This window comes from Nymphaea colorata, chromosome 5 (assembly GCF_008831285.2).
Source record: "Nymphaea colorata isolate Beijing-Zhang1983 chromosome 5, ASM883128v2, whole genome shotgun sequence".
Taxonomy (NCBI): domain Eukaryota; kingdom Viridiplantae; phylum Streptophyta; class Magnoliopsida; order Nymphaeales; family Nymphaeaceae; genus Nymphaea; species Nymphaea colorata.
Genome location: NC_045142.1, coordinates 18,525,609 through 18,540,959, shown reverse-complemented (window position 1 = coordinate 18,540,959; position 15,351 = coordinate 18,525,609). Strand labels below are relative to the sequence as shown.

Below are 15,351 nucleotides of genomic sequence, written 5' to 3'. Positions count from 1 at the left end.
ATTGTTATAAAAACAATTGATTCAGGAGCCGAGTCGGTGAGGCTGCCAATTAAGCGAATTGGTCAATGCACTGGTTCGTCGGTTCGAAATCAGTAGAGAAATAAAACATCACTTAAAAACTACATGAAAAAAAATTAAAACAATAAAAAGTAAGGAAAATTTAAAATATTTAAAAATTATTTAAAGAACCCATATGCGGCACTCTTGAGTCGGCTATGAAATCGAATTGTTTTGCGGTCGACTCGAATCAAATCGGCCGCTTGATGGTCTAAAGGTCAATACTTGGGATGCATAATCTAGATTCCAAGTCTAAGAACAGCTGAGGAAGGGCACCGACAAGCTTAACGCTAAGAGGTCGTATGATTATGCGGAACATGAACACTGCTAATCAATGGGTCCTTTCACCTTTGTCTTCACACAAACAATGGACATATAGAACAGAGCGGTTTGCTCCGAACAGAATTTGCACAGTCTATGTGTTCAACGCGTCCACTCCTCGCTGTCGAGTCCGTAGAAAATAACACCATGTACTGAAACCAGGTGTTCTGTCCTATCAATCAAGTGGCTTACAAGGGACGACCGGAATTGAGGTAGTATATCTTACATATCTGAAAAGCCAAGGCTCTATTTAATAGCTTCGGGCTTGAGATTGGGGGCTACCATGGATCTGTTTTGATCTTAAAACCATGGATATGTAGTCCCTTCCTCTTTTCCGGATCACAAATCCATGGTTTTTATAAAGTAATGTGGATCTCAAATCTGCAGTTGTGAAACCTATTGGTTGTTTCAGCAGTTGATTTCACCTAAGGCGGATTTTGAGATCAGCAACGGATCTGATATGTGAGGCTATCAAACACACACTAAGGTGCGTTTGTTTTCTGATGGATTCAAAATCAGAAAGGGAAATTATGATTGAGGTAAGGATGACTTACATATCTGAAAAACTTAATGGTTTGTTTGTTTACTGATAGACTTGAGATCCAAGGGGATCTGAGTTCCTTCTTTTGTGGGACCCACTATCTGAATGAATAGTGGATCTTGACAGCGAGAGAACGTGGATATGAAATCCATAGTCCCCCTAAAAGCATCTATTATCAGATCCGACTAGGAGACTTCAAATATGTGGATCTGAGATGGATAACACTCCTCCTTAACAAACACATCCTAAGGGATTGTTTGATTACTCCAGATTTGAAATCCATGGATCTGATATAGTCTTGACACGACACGACATGTTTTTGCTGACATGACAAAAGATCTATGGTAAAATCTATAGTTAATCAAACTAAGGATCTTGGGTCAGACTTAAGATCTATACCCGTGTTTTACCTTATTGCATTGAGAAATGATCGAATTTAATATCAGAGAGGGGAAGGTCTGAGTTTATGTTGATGGTTCTCAAATCTTGAGGATTTTATATCAGGGGACAAGCAATTGTCAGTCATAAATCTTTTAAGACCTAAAACACGAACTCTCTAAACTAGTCCATCCAAGTTAATTGATTATAAATACAAATTTACCCAAAAAGTAAATACGCAAACATCTAAATTTATGTAAAAAAAATGCACATATATATTTTTATGTCAAGTATTATGGTCTGATCAACTGCGCATTGGTTTGAAACACAAGTTATTAACACCCATGATTAAAAGAGAAGAAAACAAGAACAAAAAGGGCCCAGTGGGATGTCTATTTCTATTATTGTTATTATTATTGAGTCGTCAAGTCCTCAAATGGGTTGATCCACCTAAGACCTTTCAAGTGACATAAAGTGCTTGATGCCTCCATTGGCTTTTTCTTCCAAGATGAAACAAGCCACCGATCAACACTCAATTTTTCAAACCCAACTGTCTTTACCTTTTTGAATTAACTGAGATTGTGAAAGCAATTGAGACAAAATCAAAGGCTTTTAGTTTTATTAGGCCACCTTGCCCTACTTTTCTCACTTCAATGTAGTTCCTTTTCTTGAGAAAAAAAAATACTTAATGCTGCCCAACAAATGGGTGATCAACAAATTACTGCCTAACTTTTGAACTTCAACACATAGGCGCTCAATCCTTTTTTGTATAATTCTCATACAACAGCTTCTCAATGAAAAAAATGATAAGGTAGTAAAGGAAACTACAAAAATGGCCTTCTTTAAAAACTTATTTCTAAAAACAAAACAAAAAAAGAAGACTCCCTTAGTGGTTGAGGCTCAAGACCGCATCTAGTGATACTTGTTATTTTTTTTAAAAATTTTTTCTGGTTTTTTAGGATTAACATTTAAAAAAAAGCCTCATGGGTTTAGCGTAGCTAGTTAGGCCCGCGATAGGTAAAAAGCCAAGTATTCATTCGATTCCTGTAAGCATTCATCCCCTGCATAAGTCTAAGCAGACATAGGCCCTAGGGCATTGGTACTAAGCGCCACTTATGACAAAGTCTCTTGGCTTAGGCTCAGTTTGTTCGAAACCAAAATAAAAAGGAAGAAACTTTTATAGAAAAACATTTTTGTTCTTTAGTTTACTATGTTGACCATTTTTTTTTATATTAAGAAGCAGTTATTGAGCATGACATGAAAAGATTGAGCGCCTCTTTGTTGAAGTTCAAAAGTGAAGCAGTGATTCATTAATGGCCTATCTATTGAGCAGCTTTATGTTTTTTTTTTTTTTTTTGCTTTTTATATGCTTCTTTCGCCTTTTCCAACTTTTTCTTTTGGTGAGACAAAGGTGAAAGGTCCACATATCTGAGGCCCAAAGTAGACCATCATAGGCCAAACACTCTTTTCTTGATGGTCTCTTCTTGGACAAAGGAATCCATGCCATGGTGCCCTGTGGTTCACCATCAATCAACCGCAGCCACTCTTGAGTAAAAAAAAAGAAGAGAAAAGAAAATGTGTTTTCAAGATTCCACATCTTTGGCTGCTTGCATATGGCCCATATGAAAGGCCAAAACAATTTCATATAGTTTTTGTTGTCAAATTTACTGTTTTTAAGAAAAGAGAGAACATTGAATTCCTAATATGACGACTTGACCCACTCCCATTTCCATACCCATACTCTGACAGATCCAACCACCTCCTAGTAGATTCAGTTTAGACCAAAAAATGAGAAAACTAAGACAACCAATCACTTAACATCTTTTGTTATAAGTCTCCTAAGATTCTACACAATGTTAGATACAAGGCTAAACTTTTCAAAGTGACAATCTATCCCTCTTAAGGCACATACGAGCTTTGAGTATTGAACTGCTTTAATACTACTGTAACGTTCCGACCCACTCCCACACGATGCTTGGTTCCCTAGTCATACAGATCCCAATCAGTCCGCTAGCAAATTGAGTTCCGACCAAAAAAGGTTAAAGAATCTGGACACCCAATCACTTGACAATTTTGTTTACAAATCTCGTAAAATTCTCCATAATCTTAAATGCATGACCAAACTTTTCAAATTCACAACAAGCTATGGTAAATGGTGATTAAGGGAAAGCATCGAGGTCGAGGTCGGACTAGCGTCGAACTGCCGGTGAAACTCCACTGTTGTTGGTTTTATTCCTCTGGGTGCTAAGCACTACAGCCAATTAAGTGGAGCATAATACTAAGTTGATGGGTACATTGTCTCCATCCTAGATCTAGATCTGGGGTGGGGCACGGCAGGGTTTGGCCCTCGTGTTCGTGGTAGGATTACTTCTTGCTCAATGAAATCTCTAATCTGGGTCTATGTAATCGAGCAATAATTTTCAACTGTAAAAGGACAATAATTTTTAAATTTGACATTTTCTTTCCTCATAAATTTTTTGCTTATCCCTAAAATTTATTTTTTCCCCCTTTAGAACCGAATCCAAGTCCAGCTGGTTTAAATTTCAATTTACATGTATCTGGATTGTGATTTGAGTCGTGGATTTGGTTCCGACTCCGATTTATACCAAAAGTGTGGCTCCTATTAGAGTCCAATTCTTAATTGGATCACATTATCTTCTTTAATCGTTCCAACTGGACCTTTGACCCAAATACTTTACCTGCAGACTCGTGCCATATCAATAAAGTATGCTTCTGTTTGATTCCGTACACAACGGTCGAAAATTTCTAGATGCTATTTATATGCTTGCTAAAATTACTGGAGAAAATAATAATGAAGGGAAAAGCAGATTTTCACTAGCATAAATATTACATCAAAAAAATATTTTAAAGAAAATAATTTTCATGAATATAAATATTATTAAAAAAACTTCAACAAGAGCAAGGTTATCAAAAACTTGACATGAATGATGAATGAATACCTCATCCACCTACAGAGACCTAAAAGTCTGGATTTGTAGGTACTGACCGTGCCGTGCTTACGCATCGGTGAACCGGAAGGATCTGACCCAAAACCAGCCATCTTCATGGACCCTAACCAGGGTCCTGTTTCATGATCCAAATCCAAGTAAGCACAGAATGATCCTGCAAGGCTGAGAAACCTAGCTTTTGGTATCAAATATATGGCATCCAAAGGGACTTATCATGGTCTCTATTGGATCTGGAATTATATCCTTGTTCAGGTTCGGTTAGAGCCAACCTTTCCCAAGGCTAAAGTTAATCAGGTTCTATGTAATTAAGTACATATTCGACCGCCATTTTAAAACTGAGTTCGGATCTGCTAGCGTAAGATCTAAGATTTATATATAGTTGCATCGGATCTTTATCAGTCTCCTATCGTATGTATGTCGGACTTAGATTCGGATTCAAGTATGAAACTGCATATCGAATCTGAATCCAGTTAGCAACTGGATCTTGGTTCCAGTACCAGATCTGGCTAAATAGATTTGAAATCGAACTGGTAAGTGGTAACCTTATATTATTCCTAACAAAAATTTTAAAAATACATGTGTCCTAGTCATGTGGTTAGGGGCTAGGGGGCGCCCGGAGGGGCCTTGGCCCTCCCACAGGTTTTAAAAACATTAAAATTTGTACATAAATTTCAAAAGTTTTAATTTAACATATATAAAAAAATTTGAAAACTTTTTATTTCAGCGCTTGTTAAAATTTTTGAGACCACAGTCCATGCAACAAAAAATTTATAGTTTCGCCCCTGCATGCAATTATAAAATTTTAAGCATTCTTATAAAAAGTAGAATTCTGATCCGATCAGCTAGAAATAAGCGAATCGGTTGATTCAGTAATTCAGCTAAATCAATTAATAATGAAGGAGAAAAAAAATGAAAGGAAAAAATATAAAACGTAATAAGAAATAAAAAGAACTCATAATTACTTTAAAAAATGAAAAAAAACGGCGTAAGAGATATGGCATCTTTGCACCAGATTCATCTAATTGATCTGCTACTGATTTCATTCAGGCCTTTTTTTAGGACATTCGTTTTAGGTGTCAGGTTGGGGAACTAGTTAAAGTTTGGTTGTCAGTTTGATTCTTTTATATATATATATATATATATATATATATATATTATATTTTGCTGTTATGTACATATATGTTTATATTATATACAATATATTATGCATTATATATGTATAGCATATAATATGACATATATATGTTGCATATTATATATATAAATATATATATATATTATGTATATAGCCTATATATTTTGAAAATGCGCAACACTCTATTAGTTAATATGTATACAGTTTTTTGGACTCTACACTTAAGGGGAAAGGAGAAAGTCTCGGGTCGTTGGAATCACCTTAAACAAGCAGCATTGTGATAAAAGGTGGAAGCTAGGTCCACTTTCAAATGAAAATATAATTATCTAAATCCTTTCCTGTTCTAAAACGTTACCATAAAAGACCAAAGGCTTTCCAAGTTTAGGACAAAGTACTTGCTTTTGAGTATGGCGTTTTAGTAAATATCCCTACTAACAGTCTCTTTGTTTATCCATCGGACCATCTTCAGTGAAAAGTGGTGTTTTGGTTTTAAATCCAGCAGTTAGTGTGCGTCATCGTTTCAAGAATTCTGTAAGGAGGAAGATGAGACTTCGAAATCACCCCTTTTTTTTTAAAAGAATATCAGGAATACCCTGCTCTCCGTGCTATGTACCAAAGAGCACGGTCTCCGTTCATATGATTGCGAACATCTAAGACTTTGAAGAGTTTCTATTTATTAAAGATAAAAAAGGAGATAAAAATGAAAAGCCATGTCAACATTGGTTCAGTAAAATATTAGTGTCCTTTGTTCCTTACAAGTGTGGTGCCATTCATTTTTAAAAGTGAAAGCGGGCTTCTAGTTCTGTCTCTCTATCTTCTTCGTGCATGACTACTCACTTTGGAACTTGGGCAGTCCAAAAAACTATGCAATAAAGGCTCAAACAGGATTTGTGTTTGTACTTTTTACAATCTTGGGGGGTACTCCGAATGAGAACAAATGAAGCAATCATTTGCTCTTTTCTTCTTTCATTTGCTATGAAATGGGGCACAGTACGTAGTACTTATCTGATGTTGGGTAATAAACTAACATTTTTATGTTCAAGAGGTTTGTGCTCCTTCTATTTGGGAGAGATCAGAAATAACAGTGACAAAATAAAGAGGAAAACTTGAATTCCAAATTTTAGATAGGATGACTGGACTTTGTAAACTGCAGCTGAAAGTTGCTTTCTACTGCACGTTGCTCGTTTTCACCACTGGTGCAGCAAAAGGGAAACTGGGAGGGGTGACATAAACCCTTAAAGCAAGTTTAATTATGTCTCTCTGCCTCCTGAACCTTTTCGTGGTATCTTTCCATAGAAGCCATGGTACCCACTAATTAATACAGTGCGGAAGCCTTCCTCCACATGGAAAACAATGAGAAAAAAAAGACAATGCTATGTAAAATAGTTAAATGATCAATTTCAACACAAGTCATCCTTGGAAATCCCATGTTGGAGGCTTGCTGAAAGAAAAGGGAGGCACCATTGGGAAAAGAAAGAGGTAAAACTTTAAAAACCAGGGCTACGTGAAGAGACTGAGACGCCAGAGAACAAGTCTGAAATACCGACCAAGTGGGTGAGTCTGGCCTGAACCACAGGGGGACGTGGACCTCCTTTTCCAGATGTGAATTATAGCTCTAGGTCGGATCCCTACGGGCATCAAAGCGGGTTCATGTACTGACTGCTTCTAGGAGAAGGAGAAAGTTCTATGGCTTAGATTAGCTTCTTGGTCATTGGTTTCATTCAACTAACTGCAGAAAAGATTTTGTGCTTCGAGTTAGTTTGTCCAACGGAGGGGTATTGCTATAATTTGACATGCTGCATGATGTCATACAGATTTGTATTCTCTAACATCCTCATGTTTTTTTTTTTTTTCTCTTAGCAGCAATTCCTCTCGGGTGTAATCTCTCGTCTCCGAATGAGCTGTGATCTTTGTAAGGGAGAGAGAAAAAGAGACAGATAGAGAGACTGTGAAGTCCCGCCTTCATCACTGGAAGGAATGCGAGTGTTGAAGTTGAAGCAGTTTTGGTTGGAGTTTGAGGTGAAGGTTGAGAGCAGAAAAGGAGACTTTTGGATTCTTGGGAGTGGTGAGGAGATAGAACCCTAGCAGAAAGGTGGGATCTTAGTGGGTGTTATGAGATTTCATGATCTGGCTGTTGCTCTGTTTAGTGGGTAGAATTATGTGGGTTTCATAGTCCTTTTCATGGTTGGTCGGTGGCTTTGAGGATGGATTGCTTCCGTTGCTTTGGATCCAAGAAGGAAGATGTAAAACATGAGGGTGGGAAGAGTAGTAGGAAGGATGGGCAGCTCTCAAGTGGTTCCCATCTCAACAGGGTGGCGTCAGGTTAGCTTGATTTGCTGCAGTAGTGGTCGTGATTCGGTTTTCCTTTCCTTTTCTCTCGTTTTTCTTGTTTAATTAATCTTTTCGTAGCTTTTCTCTGCGTTTTGTTTCTCTTAGAATTCTGAAGAGCTTCCTACTTTCTCTTCCCCCATTTAGTCTCGAATTTTATCTGTTGTTCGATTCTTCATTCTTGGGCCTTCATTTGCTCTTCAATTTTGTTGCTTTTATCAGAATTGTGAAGAGCATGCTACTTACTCTTCTCCAATTTACATTCGATTCTCCATTACAGTCTTTTTCTTTTTTTCCTTCCTGGTGTGCCGAGGAGTTTCTTTGTAATTATGACGTCTTGTCAGAGAAATATAATGTGATTATGAATCCCAATTGAATTGCACTACTAACTGTAATAAAATAATAAAAACCATGCTTGTCAATGTGAATCATAAGAATGCATCTGAATGCACGGTTGTTGCTTGGTTCTTATGTTTGTAGAAAAGTTTGATCCATTATAATTTGCCTGATTGTCTTGCGGCGATCATGTGAAGAATGAAAAAGCTCTATTAATTTGGATTTGGCTGCAGATAAATCCAAAGTTAGGAGTGGGGCCGATTCAAAGAAAGAAAATTCTGCACCAAAGGATGGATCTGCACCCCATATTGCTGCTCAGACGTTCATTTTTCGGGAGCTTGCAGCAGCAACCAAGAATTTTAGGCAAGAATGCCTTCTGGGAGAAGGTGGTTTTGGCCGTGTTTACAAGGGTCGGTTGGAAAGCACAGGACAGGTTTAATTGTTTCCTGCTGACCTTTTTGTGTCTTGAACTTCTTCTATTAAGGTGTGGAAGGATTTCTCTGAAGATATATCGTAATAGGTGAAGGAAGAGTGCACAATAGCATCTCTCTAGGACCACTTTGTTTTCTTCCTGATATCTATCTGTTTACTTTCTAACTTACATCAGTTTCTTATTTGTCGGGGAATGCAATTTACGCTGTAAGCATGTTAAGTTGCTCTGCCTTCCAAATTCTGGATGTTACCTCAGTATTGTGAACATTGCAGGTGGTTGCTGTGAAGCAACTTGACAGAAATGGCCTACAGGGAAACAGGGAATTCTTGGTGGAGGTTCTGATGCTTAGTCTTTTGCACCATCCTAACCTCGTCAATTTGATTGGTTATTGTGCCGATGGAGATCAACGCCTCCTCGTATATGAGCTTATGCCATTGGGATCACTGGAGGATCACTTACATGGTTAGACTGCAAGCTTTATTTTTACAGTATCTTTAACACTGTATTGCCTGAGATTTTGTTTCCCACGAGTAGGAAGGACACTTTATTGCATGGGGCTTTAGCCCAACATGATAAGAACTACAATGTCTCTGATATCATGTAAAACTGCTACTAATATGAACTACCTGATCAAAGAATATGGCTGGGATCTATCCCCTTCTTTTAGGTTACTGCTTGCTTCTATTCTGCAATCATTTGCCTTAAAAGAAGTATTTCTAAAGGGTCCTTTTTGGTCATCTCAGTACTGAAACAATCTTGTACAACTTGTTGATCCAATGTTGTTTCTCCTGTTATTTTTCTTTTTAAAGGTTGTATTGGGTAAAATGACAAATGAGATTATGTGGGAGTCAGCTTGATCTTAAATAGAGTTTGCAGAACTTTCCTCCACTTTAATCCAAAACACAGAAAAGATCCTAATGATGACAAGGAGAACAACAAAGATCAACTAGCACCTCTTCATGCATTGTTAATACAAGGAATTGTTCAGACCTTCGTCAGTTTTTAATTGACCATCTATATGACTACAAATTTTCTGTACCTGATATTTTCTAAATGCATTTCATCTGCCTAAGGTCACTAAGGAGCTACGTAAAATGAGCGACTTGAGAGTTGAGAGTACAAAGGGAGATGTTTCTATCTTATTGGGTCTGCAAATCTGAATCCCAAAGATCATATGATAATAATTGTTAAATGACCTCATCGCAGATCTTGCAATCTGCCATTGACTGACATATGGTGCAAATCTATTAAAGAAACACAATTTTCATTTTCATAAGTTCTTATCAGCGGCTCATTGAAATTTTTCTATGACAAGGTTGCTTAATTATTACCCTTCCTGCATAGGAGATCATTAGCGTTGCAGTTAGCTAGTAGCCTGGTAAGTAATATAATGTAAAATTCAGGTCTCAGTCGCCACCTGATGATCAGTTTCTAAGAGCCAAAATGTATTTCTGAGTGACATTATTCATGAAGTCTATTTCGAGGCATTTCAAGAGCAGGAAAGGCTTGGTTCATGGGAATTGCTTAAGTTAGTTGATCCATTTGATATATTTGACTCATCTGAGGTTCTTTCAACTGACTCATTAGTTGAGAACATAGAGATTAATGATAAGGATTAAAACTGGAATCCGGTGTTTCTTCTGGCCAGTCTCTTCTGTCGTCCAACCAGGGGATTCCAATTTTGCAAAGGAAGGTGATTAGTGAGACCATGTGCTTGTTGCTTGTAATAGTAGCTGGGATATTGCTAGTTCACTACTAATTTGGGTAGAGGGAAACTGTTTGTCATTCAAAATGAAGTTCCGATGCAAATTTTGGAAAGGCTGGTGCAGTTGATGCGTGGATCTGAAAGTTCTTTTACTATCCTGAATTGAGTTTCTTGTAATGATTCCCATTGTTCATCTGGATGGCCTAAAGGCTTTGCTGCTGGTTTTTTCCTTCTTTGATTTAGTACTACAGGGTGGTAGCTTTTGTTTTGTTGGTTGTCCATTCCTTTTTGTATCGCTCTATTTTTTGAATCAATAAAGGTTAGGAGATCTATCTCCCCACAGCCTTGCCCTTGCATCAGAAAAGCAACTAAAAAAGTTGGAGAAATAGGCGACCTTGGTGGGAGTTAAGCTGGTAGACTTTTTAGAATAGTTCAATTAATGAATGGCGAGATATAGGATTCCTAGACAGTAATTTTTGGTTTCAAAATAAGTAACAAGAAAAGTTGGTTTGGTTTGATGCGAAGGGAAAGCTGGAGAAGTAGATATGGAGATTTACCTTCTCCCTCTTTGCTGAACCGTGATTGACATTTCCTTCTGGAGCAAGCTTTTGTTTGTGCGGTGAATGATATTTGTTGAGGATCAGTGCTTTAGTTAATGATTTGCTTAAGCCCGAGCTCAGTTAGAAATAAATATTTTTAATGGAAGCTATGATTTGAGCTTGTCAAAGATTGTGTGGATGCTTGTGGGTTATATGCTGGAGGAAAGACAAATGGCAAGCCGCATGTCAGCCATAGTTTCTGAAAACAGGTGCCATTTAGGAGGCATGCCGATGATCTTAGCCATTGTTATGACTTTCTACAAGTGTATCTGTATACAGTAACATGAGTGTACTTGTCTTTTAACTTATTGTGAGCAAGGTATAGGATTTATGGAGACCTATCCTGGTCTGGTATAGGATATAGGGAAATATCTATCCTCTTCTTGTATGATTTATAAGGTTCTCTAATTCTTGGTTGTATACTGGGATTTTAGAAGCAGATCCTTAGAAAGCCATAAGGATCTGGTAGCCTGCCATGTGAAGTGGAAGAGGCATTTGTATGGTGAGTCTTAGGATGATTACTTCTCAGGTTTCCACAGATAATTATGAGACACATGATTACATGTCATTGAGCATGTTCTGATACAAAAAAGATCCCAGAGAAATACCAGTAAACATGTCATTAATGTCTTGATGAAGTGTATACTTTCAATTGAACGGTAATCATGTTTTATAGGATATCTTAGACCTGCAGATTGATGCTTCATCCTGAATTCTGCAGGTTTAGAGTGTGAGTGAAAATGGTTGAAGTACTTCTCATTCTTTTATCTACTTATTCTTCTTTAATCTGATAGACGGATTCTAAGACAGATTTTGTAGGCAAGAGGGTTTCCACTTGGTCCTATGTCAATTTAAGCATTCTTCAAATGCCTCCTATCTGGAAAAGGGGCACCATCATAATTTTTTGTGCTGTGAGTGAATGAGAAAGGGAAATGATGCGAATGTTTTATTCTTTTCAAGCTTACAACTCTCTATGCTAGAGAAAACTTACTGTCTAGTGCTGCTTTTATTCTTTGATGTCATATGAGAAACCTTTTTGTTGCAATTGCTGTCAAAGTCAATGTCTCTCTCCAGTTTAGAAATTGCTTCTTTTTCAACATTTTGCGTCACACCAGAGATACATAAACATGCTTGGCAGATCACTTGTCATAATGTAAAAAAGAGTTTTGATGTTTAAAGCTGCGGTGCTAAGTAGCACTGCTCACAAGAGGCCACTGCATCTGTATCAATCTTTTGTCCTTACATAGTGGGTGACTTAGATCTATGTTTCATGATATTGTATCTCCATTACCACTTTATCCTAGTGGTGGCCTGTGGAAATGACTAACTTTCTCTATCACATTCTCAACTGTAAATTTTGGTAAGAATGCTTTTAAAAGGCACTAATTTAAAGGGATAACCTTTTCTTTTAGCTTGTCGTTCTGCAAAATATATCAAACTGCCTGAAAAGTCCATGGACAAAGTTAAGTTACAGTTTTGTTATACCACCGAGCCTTTAGGACTATTGCTTGGGGTGATTCCTATGCCAAAGAGTAGAGTTTTCTTGCTGGAAAAAAGGAAAGAAGAAAGAGCACAAACTTTGGACCATCTCCATTATGTGGCTTCCTGATGGCCTGGTAAGAGAGACAGAGTCTGAAGGTGATACTACTTTATTATCTTTTTTGGAAGTTTTTTTCGTATCATTGACCAATGTCATGCAACAGAAATATGTTAAGCTGCTAATGGAGAACCACAATGAATTCCAAGGCTGACATAGCTTTGTAGACATTAACCTAAGCAAAGCTGCAAAGTCATGTAGAGAAAATGTTGACAAGCCTATAGCCTTATATTAATGGTCTAGTATGTCCAAATCAATTTGTAGTCTAAGTCTTCTGACTTTCTTCTGTTAATTTATGTAAAATATTCGATCTCTGGCCATTATTATGGGATCTTCCCCTTCTTGAAATTCTTTTTTTCTACTTTTTTTTTTGGGTGTTTCCAAGGAAAGATGTAGTGTTCCTAGAAAGGTCTACCTGTTAGTGTCTTCTAGAGCTGGAAAGTTGTTCTTATTAGGTTGGTTTAGAGTCGTGGGATGGTTATGCTATTGCGTTTTTTGGATGTTTTGTTTAATCCTGTTCTTGTTGCACAAATTTTTGAACAGGGTTTTGTCTTTGTTAAACATCCGAAGCATTTTAATGCCAACTCGGCCGCCACTGCAATCTGAGGTTGAAGATTGTAATTTTCTTTAAAAAATGGAAATTTCCTTAGACAGTTTGAGATACTCTGAATTTTATACATAGTTAATGAATTTCCAAATCTATGTAGCGATTATCAGCTTTCTATGTTGCAGATCTTCCGCCAGATAAGGAACCACTTGATTGGAACACTAGAATGAAGATTGCAGCAGGTGCAGCTAAGGGTTTAGAATACTTGCATGACAAAGCAAACCCACCTGTTATCTACAGGGATTTGAAGTCATCCAATATATTACTTGGTGAAGGATTTCATCCAAAGTTGTCAGATTTTGGGCTTGCAAAATTGGGACCCGTTGGTGATAAGACTCACGTCTCCACCAGAGTGATGGGGACATATGGTTACTGTGCTCCTGAATATGCTATGACAGGACAACTAACACTGAAATCTGATGTCTATAGCTTTGGTGTGGTTTTTCTTGAACTCATTACAGGACGAAAAGCCATCGACAACACCCGTGCTGCTGGAGAGCACAATCTTGTTGCATGGGTAAGAGTGTCTATTTTGTTTAAGCTGCTAAGTTGTTCAATATGTTGGGGATCAGCTTTTGGCAGTTGGTGCAGCGTTGATGCTAATCCCTTCTTGCTGACTTTCTGCAGGCAAGGCCATTGTTCAAGGACCGCAGAAAGTTTCCTAAAATGGCAGACCCACTGTTGCAAGGTCGTTATCCCATGAGAGGCCTTTATCAAGCTCTTGCTGTTGCTGCTATGTGTCTGCAAGAGCAAGCTGCTACCCGACCTCTCATTGGGGATGTTGTGACTGCACTCTCATATTTGGCTTCCCAAAACTTTGACCCAAATGTTGTTGCTGCACGAAACAGTAGAGGTGGCCCATCAACACCAAGAGCGAGGGATGAGAGGACAAATATGATGAGCGAAATGGATTCCCCTGCTAGCAGACATTCTTTTCAATTATCGTACCAGAATTCTCCTGATTTTCAACGTAGAGACTTCAGCCATGGAGTTGGATTCAATCAAGTAGGCAGAGCTGAATCTGGAGGTGGGTCTGGAAGGAGATGGGACTTAGATGGCTTAGATAAGCCAGATTCTGTAAGGGGCAGTCTGGTTCTGTACGGAAGAACCAGAAATTCTAATCGAGACCTTGATCGGGAAAGGGCAGTTGCAGAGGCAAAAGTGTGGGGGGAGAATTGGAGAGACAAGAGCAGGGCAACCACCCTAGGAAGCTTTGACAGCACAAACGATTGAATGGCAGTGAAGCAAGTGGCTTTCTCCATGAAAATGACTGAATGGGGACAAAGACTGGCCTTTTCCCCATGACATAAGAAAAACACATCAAAAGTGATCACCATCTGTAGAAATATCTGCTGCAGTTGAAAATGTATGCCTCCCCTAAGAAAAGCATGAGGAGGTTCTCCGAAGCTTCAACTCCGTCCATTCCGACTGCCAGTGGACGATTAACAAAGCAGTCTCTTGATGATGAAAAGTTCTACTTAATCCACTAGTATGCACTTCTTGTTTATGTGCGTTAGCTCAGATCACATGGACTGTTTTTTAAATTAGATTTTGCAGCTGTTCTTTTGGTTGACAATGGGTGGAAGGAAGGGTATCAGTTCCCTCTTTTTCTCGGGGGGTTGAAGAAGAAAAATGATAAGAATGAGCAGTTACAATTGTAGAATTGCAATAGTTATAAAGGTGGAAAATAGCTATAGTTTCAGTTACAGCTGCTGTACTTGGAAGCTTTCATGGTGGCCAAAATTGAGCAAAGATAACATTTTGGAGGTATCTCTAGCTGTCCATGCTTTCCCTTTTCATTATTGGTGCTGTTCATTTGCACATGGTTTGGTGCTTTCCTTTGGGGGAGGAAGAATGAATTTGATTCCTGCTGAGTTTCAGGTGCATCTTGATAATCTGGTTCGAAAATCTTTATGTCCTTGCTAGCAGGATACCTAGCATTGCAGACCGTATCTTTTTCCTTCTTTCTAAAGTTCAAGGGTAATCTCGATCTTGAACTCTCGAACCCTCACCATTGAAGCCTCAAAGAGCATCTTTAAGCCTGGGAGGTATGTTGCAGAAAGCGAGCTTTTATCCTCCTGAAGATCTGAAGAAAATGTTTCAAAATTTGAGGAGGAGGTCACATTCTAACTCACATTCTAACACGGGGCAGCGTGTTAGACCTTCAAATAATGAAACTGCCCTTCAAGTGTGAGCAGGAGACCCGTTCCCTGTAAGGACAAAAACTGAAACTAAAAATGTTGGTTTTTTATGAAAAAGAAAACCTAATAATTCTGAAAATGTCTGCAAAGCGCAAATTTTTGAAAAAAGAAAAAGTGTGGCCACTAAATTTTGAAGCGAAAAAG

At 38.1% G+C, this 15,351-nt stretch overlaps 1 protein-coding gene across 5 annotated transcripts; it reads left to right on the top strand.

The window, feature by feature from the left end:
- Window positions 1-6,832: 6,832 nt before the first annotated feature.
- LOC116254103 (serine/threonine-protein kinase PBL27) lies at window positions 6,833-14,939 on the top strand. 5 transcript variants are annotated; one of them, XR_004172627.2, is made up of 7 exons: window positions 7,006-7,176; window positions 7,265-7,723; window positions 8,299-8,498; window positions 8,771-8,960; window positions 13,132-13,523; window positions 13,634-14,773; window positions 14,888-14,939. XR_004172627.2 is itself a non-coding variant. In XM_031629195.2 (6 exons), the coding sequence occupies exons 2-6, from the start codon at window positions 7,606-7,608 to the stop codon at window positions 14,237-14,239; spliced, it is 1,506 nt and encodes a 501-aa protein (XP_031485055.1). In that variant the 5' UTR covers window positions 6,833-6,955; window positions 7,265-7,605; the 3' UTR covers window positions 14,240-14,939. The 5 variants fall into 5 exon arrangements, 4 of the variants coding, with proteins under 4 accessions (XP_031485055.1, XP_031485057.1, XP_049933758.1 ...); XM_031629195.2 differs by lacking the exon at window positions 7,006-7,176 and adding an exon at window positions 6,833-6,955 and having other exon boundaries at window positions 13,634-14,939; XM_031629197.2 differs by having other exon boundaries at window positions 7,004-7,176; window positions 7,265-7,493; window positions 8,299-8,549; window positions 13,634-14,939.
- Window positions 14,940-15,351: the final 412 nt, after the last annotated feature.

Coding starts and splice junctions, on each gene's coding strand:
- LOC116254103 (XM_031629195.2), top strand. CDS start 7,606: ATGGATTGCTTCCGTTGCTTTGGATCCAAGAAGGAAGATGTAAAACAT. Junction 7,724..8,298: donor TCTCAACAGGGTGGCGTCAG/GTTAGCTTGATT, acceptor ATTTGGCTGCAG/ATAAATCCAAAGTTAGGAGT. Junction 8,961..13,131: donor ACTGGAGGATCACTTACATG/GTTAGACTGCAA, acceptor TCTATGTTGCAG/ATCTTCCGCCAGATAAGGAA.